Raw genomic sequence first — 18,736 nt, forward strand, 5'->3', positions numbered from 1 at the left:
AAATATTCAGGTTTGAGGTTTATTAACATTTTGGATTGACTAAGAGCACTGTAGTTGTTCAATAAGAAAATTAATCCTCCACAATACAACTTGCCTAATAATTGTGCACACAGCGTACTATAACTATATATAATCCATATATATGCTGTATACATTAGAGAAAAGTCTAATGTCCATTCAGGGCAGAATAAATGCAGATTGGCAAAACACTACTTCATCAATTAACTGCTAATGCATCGAGCAAAGCAGATAAACTCAAAGAGATATGAAGACCATCAAGCTAATGACGCTCACCATACGTCAATGTGTAGACGGGTTTCCCAGAGACATCCAGGGCTGTCAAACAAGGACACTTGGCCTGTGTTGTTCCCCAGCGTTGCAGAGCTGCTTCTAAAGCAGGAGGCCAATTGCAAACTACACCCAAGGGTTCTCCCTTCACAGGTGTCATCTGACGTCCCTCAGGTCTGGGCTGATTAGGATCTGGCTGTGGAACTACGAAGAAAACATCATCCAATCAAACGTTAAAACCCTTCACAAAATGGAACAATTTTCTAAAAATGTTAATAAACTCTACCTCTCCCCCTATTAGTGATGCAAAGTATTCCCCACTCTTCCCCTCCAATGGTTCTAATAATTAGGGTTTTCAAAACTATTGTTAAAGGTCAAAGCAATTTGAATATATTTGTTGCTAAGGAAAAATGTCTCACAATAGGAGACAGGAAACGTGTGTTCTTTCAAACCTGGAAAACTATATTGTTAATCCAACTTCGTTTGGTAGAAACCTACTATTTACTGTTGCTGCTACTATATAATTATATTGTATAGCGTGAACCATCTACTAGATGCAATATTGAATACCAAGGTTAAAATTCATATCCAGAAAATTTTAATAGGGCCCGATTTTTAAAAAAAAAATACACCAAAGACAGAAAAGGGCAAAAATGGGGCCAAACTGGATGGTGTTTAGAGAAGCAAAGAAGACTGCAATTTCGAGAAATAAAGAGAAACTATTTCTTATATAGAGCAACAGGGAAGAAAATTCTGAAGTGGGAACAGATGATGGAATAAGGAATAAAGAAATAACTATATTAATAAAAAAGAAAGAGGAAACAAAATGTGTTTTATTAAAATCCAAGAAAAAACATATCAGGTGATTTCAATTCAAGGAATTTGATCTTCAAAGAATATTTATTCCATATGAATGTTTTTATAGGACAATATTAAATCCAAATAAAGGCATACCCTCAACTAAACACCCCTTTTAAATGAACTTGGCACTGGAATCAACAGATCCATATTCCATATACTCCTAGTCACTTAGTGGTTCTTCTGTTGACCTGAGGGAGTTATCTCATAATTTTTTCTCAACGCGTAGGCCAAGGAAAAGACTTTTAATTAATTAATGGACTTTAAGATTTAAAGTAAATATGAAAAAGTGAGCAAAAGGAGCTTAGGATGCATTGGTATATGATAATAGCCACAGAGAGGGTCTCCTCAGGGTGCCACCGGTCAGAGAATGTCGACTGGTGGCCCCCAGGGGGAGGTCCTTCTCTGTGGGCGCCCCGGAGTTATGGAACCAATTACCGGTTGAGCTCCGGACGGCGCCCGATCTTCGCTCCTTTCGCCGCGATCTGAAAACATACTTGTTCGAGCAAGCCGGCCTGGCCTGAGGGGGGATTGGTGGGGTCTTTTTACTATTTTTATTGGGGTTTTTACCATGTATTAACTGTATTTTTTAATCGGGCATGTATTTAATTATCTTTTATTTTTTGTAAATCTCTGTGTTTTATTCTTGCCCTGTACACTGCCCTGAGTCCTCCGGGAGAAGGGCGGTATAGAAATATTAATAAATTAAATTAAATTAAATATAGTCCATAGAAAAATACCCAATCCACCTACCTTCCACAATTTCTTCAAAATCATCCACAAAGAACTCCTTCAGAGGTGGCCGTTTAGGTCGCTTCAGAGTATTGAGTAGCTGCTGAATTTTTGTGGAGACTCTGCTACTTACAGGGACACCTACAGTATAGGAAATGAGTTCAGTGTACCAGAAATACATCAAATATGAACAAGTGTAGAAATGTTGCTGCCCTCCAGATTTTTGCAAGCTCAGAAATGGGAGCCCTTGTAAAATATGTGTAATTGTAATTTTAGAGATATTAGAACTCATAGTCTTTCTGATATATAAAGATATCTTATATTTGGGATACAGTCCAAATGTAGAATAAACTGAATATTTCAGAAGACATTTTACTAATACTTGATTATTTTTCTGCTTTTCAAATCTACCATTAATATTGGCATCACACAGGATATATAGGTTTATTGTGTCCTATGCTGGATGTTATCTAAGATACCTTGTGTTTCTCCTAAGGCTACAATCATGGCATATATTAACATTTTTCAGTCCCCAATTCCTGGCTGATCAGCAGAGCTTAGCTGAATAGATATAGCTGCATTCATGACTATTTTGCTAGTACTGCCTTAGGACATGACCACCAGAGGGTGCAAGGACAACTGGAGACTTATTAAAAGTTAGACAATTATCTTCAAAGGCTTTATATACTTCAATAATCATTGCACAATACAAGTCTGCTATTCAGAATAAAGAACCCTCATTCCTTTTCAGGATTCTGCATGAATGGGGAAAAAAGTACCTCTGCTTTAACAGTCATGCTACCTTTAATAAGCAGGTTCCTTAAAGCAGTAGACTCTTTTTTCAGGCTTCAGTGGAAGCATGGAGAAAATTAGGCCATTTCAGTGAATAGCAGGGAAAAGTGCTCATGGTCTGAAGCATTTTTTCGGAATCATTTCTAAAGCACGAACATCCTATTGCACAATTCCAGGCAATTCTTATTTAACAATCATTTATTCAGTGACCGTTCAAAGTTACAGCGGTACTGAATGAACGGCACCCATCCCTCAAAATGTATAAAATTTTTGTTAAGTTGTTATAAACAGAATGCTTCAGAATCTTTACGAAGCATTGGGAGGAGGAGGAGAAGGGTGCACATGGCCTCAGGAAGAAAGCATGGCATGGCCAGCAGCTGCTTTGCATAGGGCCAGGCCAGGTGTGCCTTGTCAGCCTTGGAAGGAAGACAATGAAGGTCAGCTGAGCACAAGACCCAGTGGAGTGCAGGTTGGAGGGGCAGCTGGGGTTTTGCATTGTGGCCCTTTGGCTGCTACCTGCAGCAGGAAGCGGCTTGAAGAGGCACTCCACAGTAGGATTGGGGCTAAAGTAGAGGCCCAGGGGCAGCGGCAGCTGTTGAAGGCCTTGGGCCTCTGTTTTAGCCCCAGTGTAGCATTGTCATAGGGACGCGGTGGCTCAGTGGGTTAGGACGCTGAGCTTGTCGATCAGAAGGTCGGCAGTTTGGCGGGTCGAATCCCGAGCACCGCGTAACAGAGTGAGCGCCTGTTACTCGTCCCAGCTTCTGCCCACCTAGCAGTTCGAAAGCATGTAAAAATGCAAGTAGAAAAATAGGGACCACTACGGTGGGAAGGTAACAGTGTTCCGTGCGCCTTTGGCGTCTAGTCATGCCGGCCACATGACCACGGAGATGTCCTCGGACAAGCGCTGGCTCTTCGGCTTTGAAACGGAGATGAGCACCGGCCCCTAGAGTCGGAAACGACTAGCACGCATGTGCGGGGGAACCTTTACCTTTACCTTTAGCATTGTCATCCCTGCTGTGGAGTGTCACTGTGCAGGGAATTCAGAAGGGGACAGAAATGAGGGGGCGCAGATATAGCTGGTGGAGGGAGTTCAAGAGGAAGCAGTCTCTTATTGAGGCTCAGGGCTGGGAGGGACTCAGACAGGAATGGCTCGGATCGGGTTGGGTCTTTACCTAATGACCAGTGGGATTCAGTTAATGATGGCAATAGGAACTGCTAGGATTTCCGTCTCTAAGCCATGTGCCATGTGGTCATACGACACACTGCTTACTGACAGTAATTCTGGGTCCCAATTACCATTATTAACCCTGGATTACTTGCAGCAAAAGTTCTACAGCTACAATAGTTTAGGGTTTCCCCCCCCCCACAATTTTTAAGTAAGCAAACTCCACCAGAACAGGCATTTTACAAACACCCTATAAACTAGGACACATCAGTTGTGCTGAAAAGTGGGACAAAATCACTTCTCTAGAGATGAAATAGCTCAATAAATGAGCAATATCAGAAGCCCTTTTTAAAATACCAAACATGGTTGTAGGAGTAAAACATACAAATCAGTTGTTTTGCCTTTGTATTTCTGACCTCAAAATGGCCAATCCAAACTTTCTAATAAAAAAATGTTTAATTCACAGAGATGAAAAATTTGCAAAATTTGTTTCTAAAGCAAATAGTTTCTAAAAACAGAAACAGAGCAAGGGTGAAAAGAGCTGTGCTACGACAAGCAGAGATCTCACAAAACAAAACAAGAAATCCTGTGGGAATTTAGGTGCAGAGATAAGAACCGGAAAAAAAAATCTACCTTTGGTTGCAGTGGTAGCAGCTGATATTGCATAAAAAGTAATTACTTTTTTTTTACACAAATGTTGATGCAAACTGCAACTGTGACTGCAGAGAAAAAAACAATAAGGGATTATCCAATATGAAAAAAGGCAGAGGCTCTGATGTTCAGAATCCATCCAAGAAATTGTTCAACAAATCCACTTTATCTCTGATGTTTGTACTCTACTACACAGGACTAATTCTTTAAAAGAAAGAAAACAAAACTTTTCCAATTTTATTTAAAAACAAAATTTCATTACTTATATGCCAGACTTCACTTTCTTAATCTTTTACTCCTATAGCCAGTATTTGGTAATTAACAGTGGAAAGAGATCCATAATAAAGCTCATGTTGTTCTTCTTCTTCAGAAAGCACTCAGTTTGCACGTTGTTTGGGAAATTAACATATGTGTGTAAAGAATAAAAAATAAAATATAATAAAAAAGTGACACTAACTTGTGATTATTCCAACCATACATTCCTAGTCATATCAAAGAAGTGTATTTTGTCAAATTCCCAGAAACACTGACTTAAAACAGCAACAGGAATTCCATACAATGGGACATGACAAATCAGACAGCAGGTTTTGGCTCTTCCCAGGGATACAAAAATCAGCGCCGAAAGTGTAGCAGGAAAGAATAGGAAAGGAAAATCTCTGGGCATAAATTATATTTTTGACAACTGCAAGAATTGTCTAGGGTAACCAGACAGGACTTAAAGAGCAAATATACTCTGCTCACACATAAACTGAAAGGCTGACCTCAGTTTGTGGCAGTGAAGATATTTGCAATTTCTGGGAAAGATGAGCAGGGCAACATCCCAAATTTAGGTTACTGACCAAATCACCAGTTCTTTGAAAAGCACAAAAACGTTCCAGTGTGACAGATTAGGTTTCTCTTCTTCTCTTGCTAAACTAGTGGTGTCAAACTGGCGGCCCAAGGGCCGGATGCGTCAGGCGCGGGCCAAGCCCACCCTGGCTCCACAAAGGCAAAAAAGTTACATCACGACACGTCACGTGATGCGACCGAGTTTGACACCCGTGTGCTAAGCCATTACCCTAAACCAGTGTTCCTCAACCTTGGCAACTTTAAGATGTGTGGACTTCAACACCCGGAACTGCTGGCTGGGGAATTCTGGGAGCTGGTACACATTTCTTAAAGTTGCTAAGGTTAAGAAACACTGCCCTAAACAAACAACATTCTTGGGGATATCCAGACCAAAACTCACATAAAATTGTATCGCAGGTTGATTTTCCTAGAATCCAGCCTTGTGCTACACAGGTTCTATATGAATCAAATATCTGAAAATCTGTCGTTTTGAAATTTCCTCTGTGGAAATTATTCCCATATCTGCCTATCTACTCCCCCACCTCAAAGGAAAACCTGCTGTGGGTGAACTTGCTTTGACTTCAAACAAGCTGGTGAACAATCAAGGGCCAGATCCTGCTGTGGAGTGTCAACTTTGAAAATATCCTCAAGGAATAATTGGACTTGATAGCTTTCATTAGCAAGTTTTCTATGTTTTATTTTAAAAGCAACTTTCTTCTTTCTGATTCCTCTGCTGGATTTTTAATAGATGTAGGAAACTGGCAAACAGAGTTGCTTTAATGTTTTTACCTAGCTCAGGGGTAGGCAACCTCGGCTCTTTTATGACTCATGGACTTCAACTCCCAGAATTCTGGGAGTTGAAGTCCATGAGTCATAAAAGAGCCGAGGTTGCCTACCCCTGACCTAGCTGATGGAGGGTCCTTTTCCCATGTGCCAAACTACAGAACATGCATATGTTTATTTGACTCTTGAGGAGTGAAAACTCTGGAGAAAAAAACTGTCGTCCTCTGCAGCTCCAACTGTCAGGCCTGAAATTCCATGCATTCAGGCTTAAGCTTATTAATTATTTTAAGTCAATAAGAGTGGTCATGTGTGTCTCTCTCTCAAATATATGACAAAGGCTCTGGCAGCTTGTTCTCCTACACAGGATTGGAGATGTAGATAACTCAGCTTGTCATATAATCAAAGAAGTGTAAAACAAAATGTAAAGAAGTTAAGCAATAAAGGTCAATAAAATTCAAGTCTTTGCCAATGCACTTGCCTTCTATTCATCAGAAGAATTTTGTTTTGCCTATAAAAATAATAATCTTTCATTCTATAAAAGACTAAAGGTTAAAGTATGACGTGTCTCCAGAAGTGATTACAAAATATAACCTCTTAATACACTTCCTACCTGAGGATTTAATAGGATTTCGTATAGAAAGCAAAATTCTACTAATGAATACTGTGTCAGAAATTTAAATAAGACCTGTGGCTTGGTTGATTTTGACTATCTGAAATCATCTCCCCCTTTTCTTTGTTGTTGTTGTATGCTCAAATTTGAATGATGTAATCTTTGCACATCTTCAAGAACCAAGGCAAACACCTTTTGTTTTTCACAAAATTACAGGGCTAGCTGTTCTGCTCACGAGTTTAGTTGGGATTGACTCTTTTGAAAACTGCAAGCATTTTCTCTGCAGAAATGGTATCTTTCATCATAAGACACATCAAACCATCCTGGTGATGCTACTTCAGGTAGTTAACCTACTCACAGACCATGATGGGAAGCATCATGCTAAGGAAAGTTAAGCTAAATAATAAAAACCTTTTTTTTCTTAAATACACATAGTTATTTTTACACAGAAGCAATGGGCACTAGAACTAAGGATTCCATGTTACCAAGAACCCCCTTCTGCCACATTTGAGTTACAAACTCCCATATGTTATCCTTTCAGAATTCTGTGACATTAAATGGCTGATTTCTGCTTAATTTTATTTTGGGGGGGCAATACAGCATTGTGGTTCTGCAGATATACCATCAGCTGTGTCCATAAGGCTGGACCGGTTGGATGCTTTGTGCATGCCCTTCACTATTCCCGATGGAGGAAGGTCAATAGCAGATGGGCGTGCAGAAGAGGCAGGTGTGGAGGTAGTTGCAGTAACATCCGGGGGAACTGAAAAATTCTCTGAAAAGAGGATCAAGGGAGAAAAGTCAGATTCAGGTTACTTCTTGTTACAAGATGACCCAAGAGGAAATGGGTAACATTCCCAATTCTTCCCTTCTCTGACGCAAGGTTCAATTATCTTTTTGGTTGAATTATCTTGACAAAAACCACAAAGGAGAGAGAACAAGATGCATACTAAGTTTCATTTTTTTATTTTCCAATTCACATTTCTGCTTTGGTAACTAACAGATCACGTTGTTTCTTTTCCAAGGTTAAAGGGACTATCTGAATTTGATTTAAGATATCCACAGCAATGTTCAAGAGGCAGGAATAAACAGTATACTACACTATCGTATCAAATGTATTCTCTTGCCTAGGTAAGAATTGTGCCTAAGGGCAAGAGGATAATTTTTGTCCACAAAACTACTATTATGAACTGTAGAATTCTTTCAGATTGTTCAGTCTAACTCAGCAAAAATGTAATGGGAAAAGGTCATATAACCTCTATAATTCATCTAGCTAACTGCATGTAATAGGAAGAACTTGAACTCCTTTTACAAACACACAGATTTTCACTAAGTTTCTAAACTGCAACAAAAACAATGATACTGACACTAGTAAAATAATTCTAGACTGGGTTACTGCAAAGCCTCTCTACACTTTTATATCATTCTCTGGCCTTCTACTGAATTGCAATATAATTGTTTTTAATACACTGCTGGGAGCCAGCTGGGTGACCTCGAGCCAGTCACTTTCTCTCATCCCTAGGAAGGCGTCAATGGCAAAACAATTCTGAAAAACCTTGACAAGAAACTGAAGGGATTTTTCCAGGCAGTCTCCAAGAACTGGACGAGATTGAACACACACAAAAAATATATACACTACTAGTATGTGTGTATATGTATATGTATATGTATATGTATGTGTCTGTGTTTTGTGTGTACACACGCGCGGGCGCACACACACACACACAACTAGATTATATAACATTAGAAATCAAATAATTCAATTTCTGTAGGAAGCATAATCTGATTACAGCATTGGTATATACAAAGAATACAAGTTCACATATCTACACATATATCATAAGCCACACAAATTAAAAGCTCATACACAATTCACTTTGTTAATGAATATTATGCTCACCAATGTTATTAGTCACTAAATGTACAAATACTCAGATGGACAGAGTGTTTATTATATGTACCTTGCTGAACTGCTTTCTGCATTTTAATGTTGGATTGTTTTGGACTTCTAAATGTGGACGCACACTTTCACTTGGATAAGGAACTGAAGGACAGACAGCGAGTTCCTCTCCAATACATAGACTGAGACATATACGATAGAAACATTGTCCTGCTTTCAAACAGGGTAAGATTTTCACTGTTGCACTCGTTCAACTAATGCCAGCCCACCTTTCAAAAGTGTTCTGATCACTAATAGCATCTACTTCAGTTTTGTCCAAGAGTCAGTTCTCACTTGTGTGAAGTGGTCAGAAGAAAGAAACTCAATGTTTAATCAGATTATGTTAGTCCGTGGGGAAACAGCGTCATTTTTGCTGCTGCTGTTGCTAACAATCACTGAATTCGGTTTTGGTCAATCCAAGCTGAATTTATTTTATTTTTATTTATTTTAATTCCATTTATATCCCGCCCTTCTCCGAAGACTCAGGGCGGCTTACAAGCTTAGCAGTAGCCTTCATTCTATGTATAAGCCTGCTTATTAGGGCTTTCATACACCCCCCAAGCGGCATTATTACAAAGTCAGCTTAATTGCCCCCGAATTTGGCACACGGCCACCAAAACAGTATGAAAACGAGCTTTCAGAAAGGCCCATGCTTCAGAACTAGGAACTTGGTACTTCAAGAACAAGTATCTATACAAATATAAATATTACATTATTACTTCAGAAACATATCAAAGCAGAAGTGGATTTTTTATTGCTTGAAATGTTTTCAAACTAGTGAGCAAATGCATGAGCAATCAGTTTCTGTTCTTCTGATCAGTTCTCTGTGAGTTGTGTTTATTAAATCAATCAATCAAATTATGTTCTGTTGTTTTGAGGTTAACCATGACTGTCTTTTATAAATGTGAAAATGCCCTAACGTTTTAGAATGTTCTTATATTTATAGATGATTACTAGTATCTGTCTTTGTATTGTGGAGTTCTTGGTTCTCTCTGAGCTTGTTTGTTCGCTTACAGACATTTTATTAGTTAACTAGATAACATCATCAGTGCAAGTGAATGTGAGGTTTCTGTCATTTATATGCAGTATATATAATGTTACAGTAACTAGTTGGGTAATGAAATAATTGCAAGCAAACAATCAAGCTCATAAAATACCAAGAACTCTGCAGTTTAATCCTGAGCTACTAATATTGGTATTTTTATATTCAAATGCAATGATATTACTGGAAACCTTGCTTTGCATTAGCTGTTCTTAATATTCCTAACATGTTTCTTACATCAATTTGACATCAGTTATTCAACAACTGAATAGCCAAGAGTTCCAATTTGAAGGCACATTTTACCGTCATTTTAATGAGAATCTCTTTATTTGAAGAAAGCGTGATTTATGGTGATGGACTTTTAAATAGGTAGCCCCCCCGCCAAGTTTTCCATTTTAGAAAATGACTCACATCCCAGTAAGTAAGAAAGAAAGACAGCAGCAACATATAGGTTGAAAGAAATAAAAAGCAGCAATTAAGAGACACCAAGTATCTACACAATGCTTGTCTGAAATCAATTAAGCCAAAGCACACAGCACACAGAGACACAGGCACCCCTTGAGATGCAACAATATTGTTTGGGACACGTTAATACAGAAAACACGTATGATGGAGCCAAACAAACCCTACAAAATTTCACACAGCAGCACCAGCGGCAGGGAGCACCTCAGAGCGTCAAAAAACTGAGCCTGGGGTATCCAAATCTATACATGCCCCAACAAATATGTACCAGTGAGCTGGGGAAAATTTGTCTGTTAAATTTATTTGCTGCCTATCTTATCGTGGGGCTACTCTAGGCAGCTCAGGGTCTATGGCTCACGGTCCCCAAAAGCAATGTAAGACTTTACTCAAGACAGGTGGGTCATTTCCTACTTTCCTTCTTGGAAAGAGCTGAGATCATCAACAACCCCCCAAAAAACCTGTTTTGTATACAAGCACTCAGTCACTAGAGAAGTATAAAATCTCTTCCTGGTGATAAGAGTGATAAAGTTGACTCTTTTCTCCCCAAGATTCCACTATTAGGCAAATCTCATTGTGGATTTGTCCGATAGGTTTAAGAAAGGGCAGTGCCTCTGACTGATTAAAGGGCAGACATCTACAATAACACAGAATATGCAGATTACTGTACTCTCTCTTCTTGGCTTGGAAGTGAAATTACTGACCATAAAGAGCAGCTCCAAGCATCAGAAACACCAGTGGCATAAAAAAAAATTAGCCAGGCTGCTGTGCAAATGTTTCATGATGGTTATGACAAAAGGCTTCTCCCTTTCTTTTCCTCTCTCTTCCAATGGAGTCTTTTCTCCAATAATCATGCTCAACATTGCCAGACTTTTAGGGGAAAATGTGGAAATAATTTTGAATTTTGACACTGGGGAGATTTCTAAAGCTTTACAGAAAAATAAAATATTTGAAATGTTTAGTTATACTGTCCATAACCCCACCAGCTCCTACCTATTCGAGTATTGGCAAATACATCAGCTAGTGACCCACTGGTCCCTTTGCCTTCTCCATGGGATAGTGTAGAAGATGCTGATGAAGATGTGGATGACCCCTGAATAGATCGGTTGATCCATGACTCAGCATTCTGTAAGCTCTGATGCAATGCAGCAGATAGGGCAGCCTGGCGCCTGAGCGAACCTTCATCTTCGGAGGCAGAAGACGTGTCTGTGTGGGATCAGAAAAGGGAAGCACACTGCACTTAACATGCTCTTTTTGCAAGTGAGGAAACACTGGCAAAGGCTCCGTACCACCCAACGCAGACTGCACTAAGCATGGGTCAAGATGGAAGGAAGCTGTCAGCAAGCCCACCAACTTGGGCCAGCTTGTTCCTTGCTGCAAAAAAAGGAAAGCAAGTAAAATTGTTGAAAACCCACCAGAAAAACATCCATACACCCAACTCTCACAGGTAAAATAGCCCTGAAAATTGCATGCTATGGAACCTGGCTGCAGTTTTCCCCAACCACTAACAATTCTGAAATGGAAAACATCAGAATCAACCCATATCTGAACATTTGTTTGGGAATATACATTCTGGGAAATTTCTTAGTCTATAATTATTGATTTGCAGATGAACACAAGAGAAGTAAAACTTCTTTACATACTGAGGATGTACATGTTGAAGAATTCCTCCCATCCATCCCATCTTTTTTTTAATCAACATCAGTACTGTACTAAAAAAATGCTGGCTATATTGTGGGATTGTGGGATCATAAATATTGTAACAAAGAAGCACTGTAGCATTCAACTATCTATGGGGTATGATTAATACCTAGGAATATTCAATCTATTAATCTATTTACCTAGGTAATCTTTCACACCTAAGTATGCATATATCTCTGCATGTAAATATGTCATAATTGGCCCTTCAGTACATCAATTATCTCATTATCTCACACAAACTCCAAACGTGGTAGTCATTAGAGCCAAAGAAATGAAAGCCAGACATCTTTTTGCTGTCCCCTGCTGAATAAAAAAATCATTTTTTCCTAATGGGGATTATAACTTTGATCCTGTGATATTGAAAGCAATTGCTAAAAACATTTATGATTTTTCTCATCTGTCTACCCCATAAAGTAAATGATTTCTCCATCAGTCATTATAAACATTTAAAAACTAGAGAAGCAAGTAATGTAATCAGGAGCCTAAAGAGGAGGGTAATTATCTGTTCACATCTAAATTTAAAACAAATCTTCCTATCACCTTCACCTAGAACAGAGATGATGTAATGGTGAGCATCCTGCTTGCTCTATAGAGCTGGAATGCATGACTACTGCCTTATAATAAGACACTTCACTGATCTATCCACACATCTCTTCCAAATGGCACACACTCAGGTTTTTCAGGAACTTGAACCTAAATATCAGGAAGTAGAGAGCAAATTTTGCACATGCAAAACCAAGTGTTCTGTTACGAAACTACAGCTCTCTCCACTGAAAAAAATCAATGGAAATGTGCAGTTTTTCTTAAAATATAAACCTGTGTATAAATACTAACACACTCAGAAAAAAATGAAAAATGTTGTCAGTATGAAATTGTTGGGATTTTCACGTTCAGATAAGTTCATGCAGTAAATTCTCAAAAGCAATTGTTTTGATAAGATAATTCAAAAAGGACCCACATAAAGTTACTAATGAATCTCAAACCAAGAGTATATCAAATCATATTTGAAAAGTACTAAAGCAACATATTATCAGTGTCATGTGGCAACTGAAACAAGCCTTTGCAAATAAATGAAAGAAAAAGAAAAGAAAGAAAAAGAAGAAAAGAAAACTCAACAACATAATCCACAGCTGCATAGTGGGTGGAGCAAGAGGCTCAGGATGAGCTCTACGCAAGTTATCTCCTACAAAAGTAAGGGCAGGAGAATTGGACTTTCATACTTACAAGATAGTGCACTGGGTATGTTTGGAACAGTGAGACCCTATCCAGCACTAAAGATGACAAAATACCAGATTTGGAAGGCCTTAAGACCCAAAGCTACTCAATCTTGCCAACAATCAGTTAATGCTCATTCATTCTTAATGGAGAACAATCTTACCCAGGGGTTTCATGTAAATGTTAAATAGGAGTAGAGAGAGTATCAAACTCTGAGGGAGCCCACATACTGCATGCATACTGTATTTCACTCCCAATCAACACCAACCAATATCAGGATTGATGCATTACCCCAAACTCGTTCTTGCCACAGATCAACCAAAATCATGACCAATGGTGTTTCTGTCCCATGTCCAAACCTGAATGTGGGATGAAAAGGGTCCAGATAATTTACTTCATTCAGGGCCTGCTGTTGCTGCTGCACAATCACTTTCTCCACAACCTCTCCTTTAAAAAAAGTAGGTTGGATACTGGACAGATGTTGTCCAGTATAGTGGGATCTATCAACAGCTCCTTGATGAGGGGACAAATCAAAGCCTCCTTACAAGGTAAAGGAACAACCCTCTCTCTTAAGGATGAATTGACCACTGCTAGAACCCACCTACGTATCAGTCCCTGGGCAACCTTGTACAACCAGGAGGAGAACAAGTCTAATGAGCAAATGGCTGAACTCACAGTCATAAGGATCCTATCCATTTCTTCAGGCTCAACAGATTCAAATCATTCTTGATAGTAACAGGACAAGTTCTTTTCTCCAAGCATCTCTATGGGACCTGTGTCAAAGCTGGCATCTAACTGAGAAAAATTCAAGTGATTTTTGTCTGACACATACTCTGAAAATTCCCCTGTGCAACTTTTTAAGTGAATTGCCTGGTTCCTGATTCCCACCAGAAGGGCTTGTGTCACCCAAAACAAGGCTATTGGGAGGCAGTCTGTGGACACAATAAGGGTGTCATGGTTCCGATAGATGAGACCAATGATAGATGAGGTTTCCTTTAAGAACAAGTTTATTGGCTACAAAGTATCAGCACTGTCAAAAGTGAAACCAAGACTAAAGTCCCCTCCCAAAAGTTACAGTATACAAAGAGAAACTTCCCACCCCAGTAGTATGCAATCAACTATGTTTCCAATACAATAGTTTGTGGGCTTTCTAACAGAAGGATCAGCCCCCCAGTCTAAAAAACAGAAATGACCTTGGTTCCCATGGGACAGAGAATTGTTTAAGCTAGCAGAAAAATTCCACCACCACCCTTCCATTCTGGTGGCAACTGAAAACAAGCCAAATAGCTTCATTCATGTTCGTTGCAGAGTTGACAAAGGACAGGTAAGTATTGTCACTTCATCACCTTTACCATCATAAAATAGGCCTTAATAGCAGCTTTCACCTATGTTCAGTTTAATTCATCCTTCAATGACCCTTGACCACTGGGAGATTATTCTTCTCTCAGTGAGGGATGGTGGCAGAGAATCTCATGACTATCACAACATGATCCGACCATGACAAACGAGTCATAGAAAGCTCCGCCAATTCTAGATCCTTATTGGATTTCCTCTCAATCTGATAGGAACCATTACCCATCACTAGATTTTCCTCTTTCAATAATGAGATTGAGAAACAAAATAAAAAATGTTTTTGCTCCTTCTAGTAGTATTCAAATAGCAAAACTTATAGCTTTTCAGATCATCTGATTTACTCTCTCTTAAACGCTGAAGAACCAAGACAATGGTTCAGTGGGAATGGGTCTAAGTGAAATTTAATTTAAGGCCTATACTTTGGTCAGAAGCAAAAATGAGCTGCACCTATAGCAAGTATCTGCATCTGATCAACAATATAAGGTTCCCCTGGGTGGCAACAAGATTCCAAGCCCACACTGCATGGAAACTGATTAATTAGTGCAAGAAGAGTAGAGAATTTCTCTTCTCCATCAATAGAATTTAAAATAGCATACTGGAAAGAAAAATAATTTAATCTGATCCTGAGGAATACATTGTTTTTTCCTAGTACATTCAAAACTATCCATTGGATAGGAAATTTGAGCAGCTGGCTGCTGCTTTCATTTGATAAACGATGGAATCTAAAATTAATATAGGCCCAAGTACCAAATAAGTTCAGATCATTCCATTACTCTTCCAGATCATGCCAATCCCATTCCAGAGATGGGCTGGAGTTTTTTAGAACTGAACTTAACAACTGGAAGTGGTTTCTCATGTTCGGGGTATGGTGTAGAAATGGGGCTGGACCACATGTGCAACATGGAAGCCCATGTCCTTTTGAAGGATTGATTTCAGTTGAACAACAGCTACATTAGCATGATCTGGAGAGCGACAGAAGACTTTAAAGTTCTCTGGAATGTTCTTTTCCCAGAATGGCAGGTTCCACACATTTTGAATTCAGACATTAAAGAAAATGATAGTCATTGTTGCAGAGCAAAACAAAACACTACATTTTAAATGTCAAAATTTTGCAAAGTTAATTGCATATGCATATTTTGCAGGATTATATAACTGAGCAACTAAAAAAAGAGGCCACATAAATAATTAAACATTAAAACAATCAATGTTGTGGAATAAAACTAAAGGTGGCAAAGACAATGTATGGCTGAATATAAAAGTACAATTATCCTCTCATTTTTTACTTTTTGCTATACTAGGCAAGGCTAAATTAGTAAATATAATCGTTAAATCTAATAAAGGCATCATTTTAAAAGTTAAAAAAGACCAGCAGCCAACTTTAAACTTGTATGTTGCTTTCTTCCTCTTTTGTGTCCCTGGATATGAAAGTTTTTGATTTTAAGTCAATTATAGTTTCTCTCGCCAACTTCAAATTTAATAATCATAATAGTGATGAAAAGGAAATGGAGGAAAAAGAAATCCTGGAAAATTATTATATGAACAGATATCCTCTCACACCTCAAATGTGATCATTTTGCTTGAAACTGTCTCTTTATCAAAAAAAACCTAATTCAACTGTTGATAAATAGTATAGTTCAATAATCCATTGTACTATTGTGTACATCTCTCTGGCCAATGTTGTATTATAATTCGTTAGTCACACTCCACCCTACCACTTGAAAAATCAATATTATTGATCTCCATATTATTGATACATTTCAAATACTAGGGATATAGCAAAGAAGAACATATTCATCTTTAATACAGAGTGTTTCATATTCAACAGAACGGAAACTGGAACCAACCTTTATTAAATATTCTCTGTGCTGTACAACATACACAGAATGATTTTCTTTCTGAATAAACCTCACTGAAAATTAATTTCATATTATTTAAAGCCCTCTTGTAGTGGTTTATCTGGACAGGATATCCAAAACTATTATTTCAGAGGCAAAAATTATCTACTATTTTTATGCAAAAATATATTTTCCCACTATATAAGAATGAAAATTAATATTTGTGATTCAACATTTTCCATGTGTACTTGGAGCTAATCCTTTCATAGGTAGGAATCCTGATATTTGCCATGATTTTAACTGGGACAAACAATAATTCTCAATAGGAACTGCATTCTCAAATTCTTCATTTCAGCAGATGATCAAGTGCCCAATGATAACCCTGAAAGTAGAGAAATCAAAAACTATGTATTCCAACAATACATCTAATTTATGGCACAAAAATCTCATAGAATGCTGTTGCCTGTAAATGTACTTAAAATAATATGATGGAATAAACGTTAAGAAAGTCTCACAAAATGAGAATCAACCATCTTTATCACATTTATCTTTCTCCAAATACTTAAAATTGAATTGTAGATCTGCCTCCTGCCATTTGTTTTCATTTGGATCAGGACAAGAAATAAGCTCAGATTTGATCTGGTGAATACATATTGAGGGAAGCTGGATTCTAAGACATTAAAATGGTTTTAAAATTGGAGGAAGAAACATAAATAAACTGCACTATGCCAACGACACTATTGATGGCTGAAGATGCAAATGATCTGCAAGCTCTAGTAATGGAAATCTAGAGACACAGTGAATAAATACGACTAAGATTAAGTACAAAGACGAGCAACTAATGACAACCAGCCTTAGAACTGACAATGAATAAACTGAAGTGGTAGATAGCGTCTGCCTTTTAGGACTGACTATCAGCAGTAAACAAACATGTCACAGACTACCATGTGGTAAGAATAGCAGTGAACACCTTGGGGAAAAAATATTCAAATGGCATAATGTATCTATACCAACAAAGTTCAAAATTGAGTAGGCAATTTACCCTTTTGAACTCAATAGTACAAAAGACTTCTGCTTCCGGTTTGTCATGCAGCCGCTGTGGACGGCTGGGAGACTTGCTCTCTCTCCCCCGTCCAGTTTCGCATCGCTGGGGGCCCTTGAAAGTTGCCCTGAAGAGGTGACCAGCAAGGAGGGGCGCTCGCTGAATTGCGGGAGAGCCACAACTCTCCTGTTACACCTGGCGATCCCTCCAAACTGGCGGCGAAAGGACTGGCCATTATGGCTCGTCCCTAGGCTATGAACAGCCGAAGTCACATTTTCCACCAGGCAACTCTTAAAGCAGCGCAGAAGAGACTGGGTGAGATCTACCTCTTTTACACCCTAATTACTTTCTGCTAAGCATTTTCCCCCCTGCGGTGAGGGAAGGGGGATTTCAGCCCTCCCTCCAGAAAAAGGTGACTAAATACCCAGGGGCATTTTAAACGTTGAAAAAGTAACTGAATCCCAATTGGAACTTTATTTCTCAAAGCATGTGGATTGAAAGATTTTTTATTTTCTATTTTTCATCGTCTACTTCTGTTGGAAATCTGGATTCTTTCTTATGAAAAAGAAAAAAGAAAAACTAAAAAGATTAAGACAACTTTGGGACTCAAAGGGAAACTTTAAAAGGGGCCTGGCTGACTGCCCAGGGAAATAGATAAGATACATAACCTTGAGAACTTTGAAACAACAGCTTTGAAAGGCTTTGTGTTCCCTACCTAGAAAAAAAATTCTCTCTTTTGGATTTTCTAAGTGTAAAGCCTTTAGCTTAAAATACCAATATGGAAGAAGACCAGGAACAAAATTTATTTATGGAGGAAGATCAACAAACTCTCGCTATGTTGAAAACAGTAATCCAAATTCTTACCACAACCAATGAAATACTAAGAGGCTATGTGAAGGAAAAAGAAGACAGCCCAGATATGAAAGTCCAAACTTTGACCACAACTAAAGAATCATCTATACAAAATACAATAGAAAAAAATGAAACATTCAAGTACGATGACAGAAGAATCTACTATTAAATCATTAAAATTTAGCAGTAGAAATATTAATACCTAATTTGAATATTGATTTGTGCATAAAGGTCATGTAAAGGTGAATAATGTAGACAAGCTAAAAACCTATTGTTGAAAGTAATAAATAGATCTATATGGAATGTTAAAAACAAATTATCAGTTTAAGCAAGAGATAGCAGATACAAAGAGGAATAGAGGAAGTATTAAATATTGAAATAAAAAGAAATTTTGATTACTACTTAAAAAAAAACAACTGAAAATTAGCGAAAAGGAAGGATATCATATTGTATCCTTAATTTGTTGACATAGAGGGTGAGAAGTTAAGTAAACGGGATGTGTATTTTGAATATTAGATTTTGTGAGGAATGGTGATAGATGAATTGGGAGGATACTAAAAATTTTGGGAATGATAAATATCAAACGTTAAATCT

At 38.2% G+C, this 18,736-nt stretch overlaps 1 protein-coding gene across 2 annotated transcripts in view; it reads right to left on the minus strand.

The window, feature by feature from the left end:
• DIP2B (disco interacting protein 2 homolog B) overlaps nt 1–18,736 on the minus strand; it is a 182,497-nt gene that overhangs the window by 48,862 nt on the left and 114,899 nt on the right. The window contains exons 5-8 of one of the 2 annotated variants that reach the window (XM_081318789.1): nt 11,138–11,350; nt 7,330–7,479; nt 1,900–2,019; nt 295–492 (exon numbers count right to left, since the gene is read on the minus strand). In XM_081318789.1, coding sequence (XP_081174915.1) covers nt 295–492; nt 1,900–2,019; nt 7,330–7,479; nt 11,138–11,350 — 681 coding nt within the window. The remainder of the gene's footprint in view (nt 1–294; nt 493–1,899; nt 2,020–7,329; nt 7,480–11,137; nt 11,351–18,736) is intronic. The other variant, XM_081318790.1, reaches the window with a different exon arrangement.

Source organism: Vipera berus, assembly GCF_964194415.1.
Source record: "Vipera berus genome assembly, chromosome: 2".
NCBI lineage: Eukaryota > Metazoa > Chordata > Lepidosauria > Squamata > Viperidae > Vipera > Vipera berus.